Source organism: Chelmon rostratus, chromosome 21, assembly GCF_017976325.1.
Source record: "Chelmon rostratus isolate fCheRos1 chromosome 21, fCheRos1.pri, whole genome shotgun sequence".
Taxonomy (NCBI): domain Eukaryota; kingdom Metazoa; phylum Chordata; class Actinopteri; order Chaetodontiformes; family Chaetodontidae; genus Chelmon; species Chelmon rostratus.
In genome coordinates this window covers 8,589,773-8,602,994 of record NC_055678.1, presented here as the reverse complement: position 1 = coordinate 8,602,994, position 13,222 = coordinate 8,589,773, and the positions used below count along the sequence as shown (strand labels likewise).

Here is a 13,222-nt window from a genome sequence, read left to right as displayed (position 1 = left end):
TATACTGTACATGGTACTGTATATGGAAGGAATATGGAGGAAAGATAGCTGTCGTTCTCTAAAATGCTAACAATCAGCATAGTTTTGCCTTTTTTGAGAAAGGTCTAAATCCCTACTGTGTTTTTTTATATATACAAATTAATTCAGAAATTTAAAATCCAAGCAACACAAAAGACACAAAATCAAATCCGCCTGACTCTTGGTGCTATGGCAACACCACAGCAGCAGGTCAAAGTGAAAAAGTGAGTGAAGGCGCCAGCTTCATGTGCTGTCAATTCAGCACAAAGCCTGTGTTTCACGGCGGGTGCATTAATTTATATATGCTAATGAGCTGTTGGAGGTTAATGCCGAATAGCTACAGCTGCGAAAAATGTGTGGTTTTATGTTGCTCAATTAATTAAAAACGATGACAGCGATCACTGGCATTTCATACAGAAAAGCACCTGTTGCTGAGCTCCACAAAATGTCTTTAAGACTTAGAGACTTATTTACTCATCTCGAGATGTCGTGGGAAAGGTTGTCACTCTGAGAAGGTCTCTCACCCTGTGTGGACAGACCAGACGACCTCTGCCTGAGGATTTCAGGCCGTGCTGCGTCTCACTGGAGATATACAGGGAGCGCACAGGCGGTGACTTAAATGTTAACTACAAAATCAATACCAAACTTGCAGAGCGCAGAGGGAAGCAAAATAAGAGCAAAGTGTTCTCTTTGGCTGGAATTTGTGAAAAGCCCAGTAGAAGCAGCTGACAGCATAAATTTACTTTTTAATGATCTGCGGTTTAGCTGTGGTCCTCAAACGAAGACAATGTTAGGGTACCAACCGAGCCACCACTTCCAAAGAGAAAGTCGAAGTCTAATCATTCCTAAAAAAACGGCGCTCAATATGTGACACAACCAAGCTGTGAGGGAAGGGGACTGATAGATAAAGAGGAGTCACATTAAAACGCTTCTGCGTCATCAAGCCTTTGTGAGCTGAAAAGAGGACAATATTAATGATTTCACCAGATTTCACTGTGACATACAGCTGTGTGTCATCAGCATAGAGCGGAAATTGATTAATATGGTGTTTTTAAATTATGCATTTACTAAAGGCAGCATAGAATTTAAGGTAAATGTTGCTCCAAAACTGTTGACTTAATTTGCCAGTGCCCTCTAAAACCATTACAAAAGCACAGTTCTAAAGAAGAAAAGCCTTTTCTCACACTGCTTTGGTAAAGGTTTATTTGTGGAATATCGGTCAGATGGATTGGGGGGGTTTTTTTGCACAGTTACTACGAGGTTGACGTTTGAACAACCATTGGATGGATTGCCGTGAAATGTGGCACAGACATTTCCTATCATCACCATCTCTTAATTTTTCATCTAGCAGCACCATCAGGTCAAATTTTGCATTTGTCCAATGCTTTGTTTTAGCCTCAACTTTACCTTGTGTTTAATGCTAATTTAAAAACTTTAGCATGTTAACACACTAAACCAAGATGATGGAAATGTAAATTATACCTGCTACCATGTTAACATCGTGAGCATGTTAGCCACCTGACATTAGCATTTAGCTCAAGCACCACCAAGCCCTAATACAGCCTCACGAAGCCACTAGCTGGCTGTGCACTCGTATTTTGTTTAGCAGGAGGCATAAATGATGTCTTCTGAGCAGGATTAAGTTTTTCTTTAGTTATTTCAATTTGAGTTTTTATTTGTGTTGTGTAAAGTGCAGAAAAATAGGAGGCAGCTCTGGCGACTTGTAGAGGAGGAACTATTTCCCTGTCAGTGTGTTCTGTTTTGAGAATGAAATGATTGGAAGAAAAGAAATCACATCTTGCAGGAGTGGCTGAAGAGAAGTGGCTGTTATCAGAGCTAATGATGTGAAATAAAAGAAGAACATTCTGTCTTGTTTTATTGTTGTGTCCTTTAGATTTTGACAGTAGCTAACAGAGTTTCTTTCGCAGTTTTTCTGTCTCCTTTTCTTTGCTTTTGATATCTGTGATGAGGTCATTCGGCCTCATGTAGCCCAGGAACTGTGTTTTACAGCCTCTCTTTTAAAATTGTTTGTGAAAATGTCCTGTAACATAGCATTAAAAACAAGAACGAGGTCCTCAGCAGAGGGTTGAGGGTGAGAGGGCCTCAAATAGATGCATGTAGGTGGGGCAAAGGAGCTGAAAAAGGAAGGGGGGAAGTCTGGCAAAGACAAAGAACTCGATGTCAAGGCAAATTAAAGCAGCGGGTTTTGAGTGTGAGTCAAACAATTTAAAATAGCAGATTGTCATCACGAGTCCCGACAGCAATAACATTACCGGATATATAACTGCACTAATATGTTGTAACTTTATCTTTAACCCAAACATATTTTAAAATATAATATCTTGCAATATTATATACCTTGACCCTGTGATTCCAACCAGGATGGAGCTCACAGCTCTGACATGCATACTCATTTGTTGGCAGAGGCATGCTCCCCTGCCTCAAGATCCCCTTTTGATGAGAATCATGACCTGACATACGCTGTAACACAAATTCTGTGATTTTTTTGTTTGATTATATATATATCTTGTTTACCCACCGCAGAATGTTGAGGAGGAAAACAGGCATGTTGCTGATGACCACAGCATACATTTAATTAACCAATGAGTCAACCATTTCAATTATTGGAGTAAAAAACAGTAAAAAACAACAAAGACACTGTGAGTGATACTGTTACAAAGTTGAGGTATTTTTTGTATCTTTGTTTGAACTTTTAGCTACCATGCTAGAACCGCTCGCTGATCATAATTACACCACTCACTTGTCAGCTTGAGTTTATGTCATTATTGGTAACTAATAGTTACTGTGACTTGCTTAGAGATGACAGCAATGAAGGCCAGTATTTATAGCAATCGGAGACAAATTAGGCACTTGCTGAACATATTTAATCTGACACCCTAAGAAGACAGTGTACTAGACAGTGACACTGATGCTCTGACAGCTCGTACAGGCCAAAAACAGCAGACGAACAGAAAAGATGCAGAACAAGGAGAGAAAACATCAACAAATTAGGAAAGAAACTTTATTTTTTTGCAAATTTAAAGCATGCTGCTAAATTCGTGTTTTTCCCCAAATATCCCTTCAGTAATTAATAATTGGAGTCTGTGTGCTAAAGCAAAGTAAGACTAAACTGTCGACGCTTTTCAGCAAAGTTGTTGCTCTCTGTAAGGCCTTCGCAGACAGAACCCTATACTTGTAAACAGAAAATACGTTTTCTCGCCTGTTATTTTGACCAATAAAAGAAAACTTTACTGTATATCAGTTTCGCTGTCTGGGATGTAAAAACTTTGAAAGTCAGTATCTCATCGCCTCTCTGATCACAGACAGAGGCAAATGAATCCAAGGTCATGATGTACGTATGAGATTGTACAATGCAGTGCAGTTGCAGTTCCCTCCTGCTACAAACACAGAAACTGTGCTATAATTAAGACAAAGAAATTAAATAATATAAAACAAAGGCACGAGAATGTATAAATGTATGTAAATGCATGACCAAACACCTCCATACTATTACATATATTTAAATTATTCTGCCACTGGAGCATCTGTTTGAATGCATGAATGGGAAATGAGGACCTTCTTGGGGGGGGCCCATAAAGGAAAGGTGGTAAACTGAAGAATTTAAAATGATTTGGTGCATTTTGTGCATTTAGATGCAAAGAAACACTGATCAAATTAACATTTGGGGAAAATGCCACTTAACACCAGTGGATTCTGAATAAGCCTAATGATCATTCCACCAAATTTAAACAAGCCGCTGCAAAGGTTATTCACTAATGGAAACCACATTGTGATTTTGCTCAAATATAGTCTAAAACCCCTCTGGCTATGCACCAAGTCTGACAGGGGAAAAGTTTTGCACATTCTGCAAATCAGTCAAAAACTTGAGACAGCCTTTGTGTTTGCAATGTACCATCCAGAGAGTGAAATACCTGCTGCAACAAGTTCCTTGTTTTTTTTATACAGTTTTGAAATGCAATGTTGTCTAGAGAGCTGTAGATAGGATTGTGATATTTCCATGACACACATTGTGACCATTCATGTCTTTCCACTTTCCAGTAATGAGCTTCACCTGGAGATAACAACCTTATCACCTGACAGGAAACTAATATTTGATCATTCTGGGTTACCCACAGTTACAAGATAACATCACGACAAGGTTGACATCTGTGGTTTTGGGTGAAATGTTGCCACATCACCCCCCTCAGGATGCGTTACAATTACTTTGGTGATCCCTTAACTTTTCATCTGCGGCCATCATCAAGACAAACATTCCCTCTGTCCAATACTTTGGTTTATGACATAATCACGAACCAAACTAATCACGTTCATCAGCCACGGCCAACATGCTGTCACTCCCAGCTCCCCTATGCTTCAAACTGTGATGCTCTACGTATCACACTAGCTTCAGGTTAGCACTCTGCGGCCAGCTTAGCAATTATTAATATGATATGAATGAATATGACGATAACATGTTGTGAGACGCTCGCAGTTTGGCTACGTTTAGGCACCAAAACTACTTGGTTAGGTTTAGAAAAAGATTGTGGTTCAGGTTAGAATAAGTAAGTTAGCTACTTCATTTAACTTTGTATGTTAATAAGTTACGTTGTTATGTAAAGTCAGTTACGTATAGTACGTAACCTCATTTACAAATGTCACAAGTGTCAACTTAATGGTTACAATGCAGGAAAAAGCTGGCGAGTCACCAAAGCTATCACTTACTAGGGACTATTGATATCTATACAAAGGTTAATGGTAATCAAATAGTTGATGAGATGACAGCTGACAGACTGGTATTACCATTTAAGGGCCATGCCTCCTGCTTGCTCGGCTAAAAAACACAAACAAAGTTGTCATAGAAACAAGAGACAAGTTAACCAAACACAACAGTCCCAAATGCAACATAACCTTTAGCATTGGTCAGTTGGACACCGTGGGGCATGCTTGGAAGCAGGGGAAAACAGATGGAACCAGAGTCTCATCATACAAGCCTGAGAACCACAGTTCCCATACACAGCAGTTTGTAACAGAGACAAACAACAGTGCATTTCTTGTCCAGATGTCTTTTTAGCATTGAGATAGTTTTCATTTAAGTCTTTTTTTTTGTTTTTAAGAGCATGAGAAAGTCACAACTTTGGTGTCACAAGTGCCTAGAGTCTTAATGTTTCAGTATTTCTATCACATTTTCTATCAGCGACTTCAGAGTTTTTCTTTTATTCCCCGACTTAGTTTAGGCTGTTGGAGAAATCAAGGCCGTGCGCTCTCTGTCGGGTTTTAGGTTGAAAATGATTCTTTGCATGTGTAGTCACAACTCTGCAATCGCAAGTTCTTAGAATACTAATGTTGCAGTATTTCTACAGCATCGCTTCAGACAGGAACATCAGACTTGCAGACAGACAGATAGCCAGCCAGCCAGACAGACAGGAAGATAGATACCCTCACTCTCTAGAGTCAAAGCAGAGCACATTTCAGTGACAACTGCAAAGAAATGACAGCGCTGCCGCTACTTTGTTGCCACGGTTGACGCTGATCCTGACCCTGAAACACAAAATCTTAAGAGGCATAATCTGCTGTCATTACTGTAACACTGTTAACGTGGAATCTGGGATCTACTCAATAGTAGATGGCATTTACTGAGTCTAAATAATGTTTAAAATTACTGGTGCATATCCATAGATTTACATAGCATTAACCACCAAAATATCCAGTTTGTATCATATATCTAATATGCTATGTATATTATAGTTGTACAAAATTGTATTTATTGCATACATATTTATTACTATATTGCTCCTTCAAAATAGTAAGTAAAGCTTTATTTATGTAGCACATTTTAATACACAGTAAAAACGTACATCACACCTACAAAAGGATAAAAATGAATAAATAAGGTAAAAATACAGCGCAGTGCATCAAATAGCATGACGAGAGACACGCCAGGCAACAAACAACAACAAAAAGCAAAGCCGTGGAGTGGAGATATATAAAGCGGTTTGCCTTTAAATGAAAAAGTAAAGAAACGTCTGTCTAAACTGACAGTTACTGAGATTTATCTGAGGATCCTTGGAGGATGGATTTTCATTTTCAGAGCAAATAATATTATATTCATGCCCAAACGAGATTGTGCAGCCAACTGGCAAACTAACAAATACAGGTCAGGGGCAAAGTGCCTCACTAACAAATATTCATGTCGACTTTCTTCTTCCATCAAATTGATGTTGGAAATATGAAAAGACTGCTGTCGTCTTCATTTGAAGCTCTTTAATTAAACATTGTAAATTAAATTCCAGTACGATGTGCAAATGAAAATCCTGTCTGAATAAACCGGCTGAGAACGCCAGTCACTCATTGTGTACAGATGCCATTGTTTCTCGCTTGGTTCAGGTTTCTTAGCAACTAAAGCAACACAGAGCACCAAGTAGCGAAGGTCTGAGCTGGAGGCTGTGTTCGGAGGTAAAGTGGTTCTTCAAAGTAATATTTCTTAAAATTTGGAGTTATTTTCATGGTAGATTTCTTCCTGTTAGAGCACAACACATACGTTCTTGGTGAAAATGCATCAAATTTGATTCACTGTGTTATCTGCGGGCTCTTGGAGTAAAGTTTGAGTCGTCTGTCTTGCTCCTTGTTAGGTTTTCGTGTGTGTTTTTTATCACGTGTGGTCACAACTTTGCAATCACAATGGCGAGAATAATGTCCATCACATCACTTCAGAAAAGGACATGAGTTTTTTTCTGCTATTCCTCAGAGTTGAATTAAAACCTCCGTCTGTCGTTCCAGGATATGTCGACCTCACAGACTCCAGCCTCCTGGGAGACGACAGGAGAGAGGTACCGAAGTCCAGCCAATCAGGTGCCGTTCACTGCTGAATTTAAAAAGATGCAGGCGACGTGTAGTCCACGCTTCGGTGCTTTGAGTCATCACTCCTTCTTCTCCAGACACAACCCGCATCCACATAGGGTGAGACATATCCAAGGTGAGCAAAATGATTTAAAAGTTAAATCAAGCCTTGCCATACACTTTCCTAAATTACAGTAAATTAATGTATTTTCCCATTCACCTGTGCAGTACAGACGTCAGTCGGTGTTTTGAATCTCTAGTTATGATTTCCCTGGGTGTTTGGCTGCGGCACACGTGGAGCAACCCTCATGAAATAAAGTCAGCAGATCATTCTGGTTCGCATCTAGGTTCTCAAAATTTGTTGTTGAATAATTATGAGCAAGATGGATGACATTTAATTGGAGTTAAACTTTGTCACAGCAGTGCTTTGAGCTGAGTGCACACTGTCACAATGGCAATGCTAAATGCAGATGTTTGGCGCATACAATGTTAACCGCGTTAACCAGCTTAGTTTAGCATGCTAATTAGCTCTAAACTCAAAACACAGCCGAGGTTCATTGGAATGTCCAATTTGACCTGATGGTGGCGTTCGATGAAGAATCAGGGGATCGAATGTTTTACAATTCATCGTCTGGAGATCGCTAACGTGCCAAATTTCACAGCAGTCCATCCGATAGTTGTGGAGATACTTTGATAACAATGTCAACCTAGTGGAAAAGTCAAGGGATGGCCAAAAGTGTCAGGATGCGTCATCTAGGGACCAAGAACAGCATTACAACATTTTTTGCCAATCTATGATGTAGCTGTTTAGATAATTCACTGGTGGTGCCGTAGAGGAAAAAAAGACAGTGGATCACCAAACTAAGTAGGATGCTGGACCATCCTCAGTTTATATTGTATTATAACCAGTGCACTCAGCCTCTCTGTTCCATTATAACCAGTCACTCACACTGGGGGCATATTAGCATTTAGCCAAACCCAGCATGGCACCTGCTGGTCACTCAACATCTTGGGAGTGTTTGATTTGGGTCACTTTCCAGGTGGTGCAATAAATCAGTGACTAATTAAGGTTGATGCAGCCTTTCTTTAACTTCATGCTGAGATACAACTCTGACTGACATAGTACTACATTCATTATAAAAAAGCGTTTTATTCATACTAGAACTGCATAGTTGCTCAGCACCAAATGACAAAGTTACAGACTAATTTGTGTACACAGTGGCGCATTTAAGAAGCTAATGTATTATCACCTTAAAAAGTGTATGTTAATGTTGTGGTGATGATGTGTTTACAGCTCGTTCTGCTTCCCCCAAGTTGTGTTTGTCTTTTGCATTGTCAAATAGTGCAATCAGAAAACTGTTAGCACTCAGCGGACTTTTGGATGATCAAACCGTCTACTTGTGTCACACGGAATACCAACAGTCTGTTTATGCACTCTTTGAGGTGATTACTTGTCAGAGCTGATTACGTCTAATGCATTAATTCATCTTAAAGTATCCTAGAAACTTTACTTTAAAGCCATCAACAAAGTCCTTGTTATGACTTTGCAGTGGAAGTATCTCTTCCTGAGATGAGTGGAATTCACATACACTGTATGAAATATTTCATGAGTAGCTCTATAGGCCCCAGGAATAGCAATATGGTACATGAAAGACACAACTGTATTATTGGCAGTAAGTATGAGTGCCTCCGGTTTCCTTCCGGAGGCACTCATAAAGTTGTCACATTTAGTCTCAGCAGGAGTTTTTCTTTTATTTCTCCAGGGCAGTCCTTTGATGGCCCCACACTTCTGAAGCACTGTACCTTGTGTGTGAACACTGAATATTATGCCTTTCTCTCCACCACAGGACTCAATGGGAGGCCCGTTTGCATGGTTAGAGATGATTGGTACGTCACGTCGTCATTATTTCCTCATCCGCTTCTGAAGAGCCACATCCTCAGGAAAGCAGCCGATCCATCGTTTGCTTTTCCGCCTGCTCAGAATCGTTTCGGAGTCAGAAGCGACAACAGCAAATCAGGTGTGTTTACACTCATACGCAGCGGCCACATTTTCTCCTTACTTTGCCTTCAAGAACTCCGACTGTGCGTAATGTGAGCAATTAGAGAATAACCTGAGTCGTTTATTTCACAGCGCTATTTTCTGAAGCCTGGAGGGATGAACTTAAAGAACTCGCTGCAAGAGTCAGTTTGTCTTCTCAAGCACAAAAGGACAAAGCGCAGGTAGGATTACTGCTGTAATCTGAAATCTGTGGAGGGTTGCTTAAAGGCACACTGAATTTTAAGATCCAGGTCACAGTCAGAGATGTGGTCCACCTGGGACAGAAGATACTATATTTTTTTGGATAAACATTTGTTTGGGTGTGACAAACAGTAGTTCTGTGTTTGCGTGTTGATGGGTATCCAGTGCCTGACAATGACATAGTAAAATGTGGTCATAATCAATGAGAAACATCAGCATTGATGCTACACACTGCACACATTCATCGTCTTCAGGTAAACTGATTTGTCATTTCAGGAGGGAAACAGATGTCCTGGATTAAGTCCTGGAAGTAGCACTTCCTCCCAGGTTGGGTACAAACCCACAACAAGCTCAGTCAATTGAATGTTTCAGATTCTGGTTGGATATAACCAGGGCCATGGGCAGGGTTGAGGTCTGCCTGAGAGGCTTATCCTAGCTCACCCATGAGAGAGTGTGGCCTCGGCACGAACTTGCCGAGAACAAACAGAGAATAAACTACACTGCATGGTGCTGCTGGGGAAGAGCGTATGGAAATCACTTTGTCAGAGGACTACGGGTGCATTTCCACCCACCTGGTTTTATGTGCATTTTTAATTCCTGCACACGATTTGTGGAAAAGCAGAAGACAATATATATATATAGCAAAATAGTTTTGGAACTTGGTTTGGGTGGAGAAGTTGGTACATGGATAAAATGCTACAAATTGCAGCGATAACAAGCATATTTGCCATATTTCGATCAGTTGCTTTTCAGCATTTGAGGTTTGACTTGTGCTCTTTCAATTATGTCATTTATTTGCACCCTCTTTTTTGCAATGGTATAAAGGTAATGGTAGCATTAGCACCACCTACTGTGATCTCTAATAGCCACATAACAGTAGTGGATGGAAGCGCACATAAATTCGCAGATTCTTTTGCCAAATTCCAGAAAATTTGGTTAAAGTGTACGCTACATTTTGGATGTCGACAAAGGCTGTACCTTGCGTTCACTGCTAATTTGCAAATGTTAGCCTGCTAACATGCTAAACTATTAGCGTTGCCATTTCTGGTTCCTAAGTTCCTAACTTATAAACTAATGAGAAAACGGTTAAACTGGGACATATTTCAAAGCAACATTTCATGATTTTGTTTTCCAGGAGCAACCAGAGGAAGAATTTGTCCGCCGAAAGACTCAGTATTCAGCTGAAACTGGGAGAATCATCCCTCCATCCACCAAGTCCTACCAACGCAGATCCCATTCCCAGCGCCTGGTCTATCCTCAGCCCTTCCATGATCAAGAGCTCATGGTGAAATCCTCGTCCACTGATGTTTTGCTCTTCCACAGTTAGAAAAATGTGTAATTTGTGGGTTGAAAAGGAGGCGCAGCCATGTGATATCTTATTCCAGAGATGAAGGAATAGCGGCAGAACGAAAGGAGCTTTCTAACATCAAAAAATCTCCCCGCCTTTTCCCAAGCTTATGCAGAATTTGCATTTTGTTGGAATTACCCCTCAGCGCAGCTCTGTCACCAGGCGTCTTGAGAAATTCACATAAAGCCTAAATATAGATTTATGTGGCCTGCGGGCTAATGTTGTGGTGGTCCTGCTGCTCTCTTGTCAGGTGTTGGAGCTGCTGTGCCAGATCCTGCAGACAGATTCCCTGTCCACAGTCCAGCAGTGGCTTCTGCTTGCAGGCCAAAGAGGTAAAATACTTCCTCACTCCACATACAGGAGATAAGGAGGTTACTCTGTGCACAAAGACAGCACATTTTTAAAATTCATCCCATGTGTATTCTGAAGTACTTTTATAGATGCTGAAAAACATGTCAGGTACTAAATGCCAATTTGTTACAGTGCACAGTGTTATAATTATATAAGTATATTTTGTACAATATAATTCAGAAGGTTGACAGAATAACAGCAGCTTCTGTGATGACTCCCAATTACTTCAACCATCACAATTAATTTGACAAACAATCTTTTCAGACACGTGGCGCATTTCTCAAATCACTTCATATGTGAACAAGGTTATAAATTTGGTCCAGTTTGTTGGTGTCAGTAGAATATCTCAAAAATTGCATTACTGGGGCATTCCAGCAATTTAGTATTCACTTCAGTTAGAAAGGATGGTCAAAACTGAGCAGCAGAGGCTGAAATATCCTGACCTTTTGTCCCTAATGTAGGTCAAACTACACTTCACAATACTTTCAGCCTCCCTGCCAGAAAAATTACTTCAAACTGCACAGCTCCGGTATGTATTGTTGTCTTCCTGTTGTAAATTCCAGGCCCCCGATGACATCGAGCAGTTATCCATGATGAATAAACTGACCTTTGTATAGTGAAATTAGCTTTCCCCTCCAACATCGACAGCTAGATGAACCGGTCTGTGGAAATAGACTGTGGGCCAAGGAGCAAGTGGCTAGATTTGATCAGGTGGCGCGCTGCAACACTAAGCTGTTTTCCTGGTATTGATGTGTTGCACCTTCAGAGAAAGACCTGGTGATGGGGATGATCAGAAAAGCTCTGGATGGTGTCGACCCCTCGGGACATCAGCAGCAGCTCCAGGCTCTTCATCCTGGTGCATGTCCACCAGTCTGTGGCCCATCGTTCAACCAGCCGTGGAGAAAACCGCAGAGAATGAGGTCTGGATGATCTCTCGAATTTTCATCGGGTTCTTTTGTTCAGTAACTTTTTAAGCTCAATCTGTCTCACATGTTTGTTTTTTTTTTGTTTGTTTTTTTAACCGCCTAGCTCATACAGAATGAACCAAACTTCCAGCGATGACAAGCCAGGTAACCACAATGTACTTCTCTCACGCTCATGTTTATAATTTTACCAGAGCATTCTTCTTTTCTCTCCTTCCTGCTGTATTTAATACCAGCAGAGTTTGTGCGTGTCCTTGCGTTAAATGGCAGCTCTTTCCTCTCTAGGATACAACAAAACTTTTAATTTCAGCAGTCTTTTCAGTGGTTCCACATGAGGTCCCGGAATCCAGCAAAAAGTCTCTGTGACCTCCTGGTTTGAAATGTTCCTTTATTCTTCCCTGAAATGTGCCTTTTCCCTTTATCAGCCTTCATGGCTGGGTGTCTTTCAATTACATTTTTTTCTTCACTTCACTAAAAGTCAGCTCAGATCCTTTTGAATTAGCTGCTTCCACCATCATTGTTAATGATGAAAACTGGGATGGGAGGCGTGAACTTTTTTCAGCTTCTGAAGAGGGTTGCGACAGAAGAGGTTTGAGAACCACTGTAGTAGAGGAGAAAAGGGATTCTAAAAGAATACACAAAAACTCCTGAATTTCAAACAAGAGGCTAAAAACACCTGGCTTCACAACTAGTTTAGTGGGAGCCAGAACATTCGGACTGAACACTTCTATAAGCCTGTTATGTTACAATCAGTTGAACAGATGGACCTGTGGCAAACACATACGGTTACATTACTGGCCTTGTATAGCTCTAGTTTTCTTTTGCAGAGAGGATCGGAGATGCAGAGGTCCTCGAAATCCATGCAGGAGCTCAGAATCATCAGGATCACCCGGTTCAGCACACGGAGAGCATTTAGAGTTCTGCCATCTCCATTAAGGCGATAACTGTATGATGGTTTGACTGGTTCCCATGTTTTATTATATCAGCATTTTTCTCTGTAGCATTTTTGCCTTTTAGATGTTCCTAGAAACACAAGCCATCAATGTGATGAGTTCTCCAGATTTCACTTGCACCTCTTTAATACAATGTACTGCAGGTGTGATGGTGTTACTTGACACTGGATGATGTTACATAATTGTCTATCACTTGGCTGAAAAGAGCAGAGTGACAGCTTTAACTAGTGTGACCTGTTTGCAGGGAAATACAACTTAAACTAGAGGCCTTCATGGGACTTCACCGTGTACAATTACAAGACTATTCTATAGAGGATTGATGAGTGCAAAAAAAATAAAATAAATAAAACTAAAAAACGCTAAAAGCCTTTTTAAAAATCATTCTATGTGGCTCAAGGAATGATAGCCTTGATCTGTGTGTCCACCGCTTTGATCCAGACAGAAATACTCGCGTGCAGGCAGTTATGGTTCCCAGATGTTACCTGACCTGACAGGTGACTTTTGTCGACCATGAGGTTTGACATTCGTGGTTTTTGAGTGAATTGTCTTGACT

General features: G+C 40.6%; 1 protein-coding gene across 1 annotated transcript; it reads left to right on the top strand.

Moving 5' to 3' along the window:
- Positions 1 to 6,798: 6,798 nt before the first annotated feature.
- tbata (thymus, brain and testes associated) lies at positions 6,799 to 11,723 on the top strand. The gene is made up of 6 exons (XM_041963370.1): positions 6,799 to 6,991; positions 8,703 to 8,873; positions 8,987 to 9,075; positions 10,230 to 10,379; positions 10,693 to 10,774; positions 11,560 to 11,723. Exons 1-6 carry the CDS (start codon positions 6,799 to 6,801, stop codon positions 11,721 to 11,723), a joined length of 849 nt encoding a protein of 282 aa, XP_041819304.1.
- The last annotated feature ends 1,499 nt before the right edge of the window (positions 11,724 to 13,222 follow it).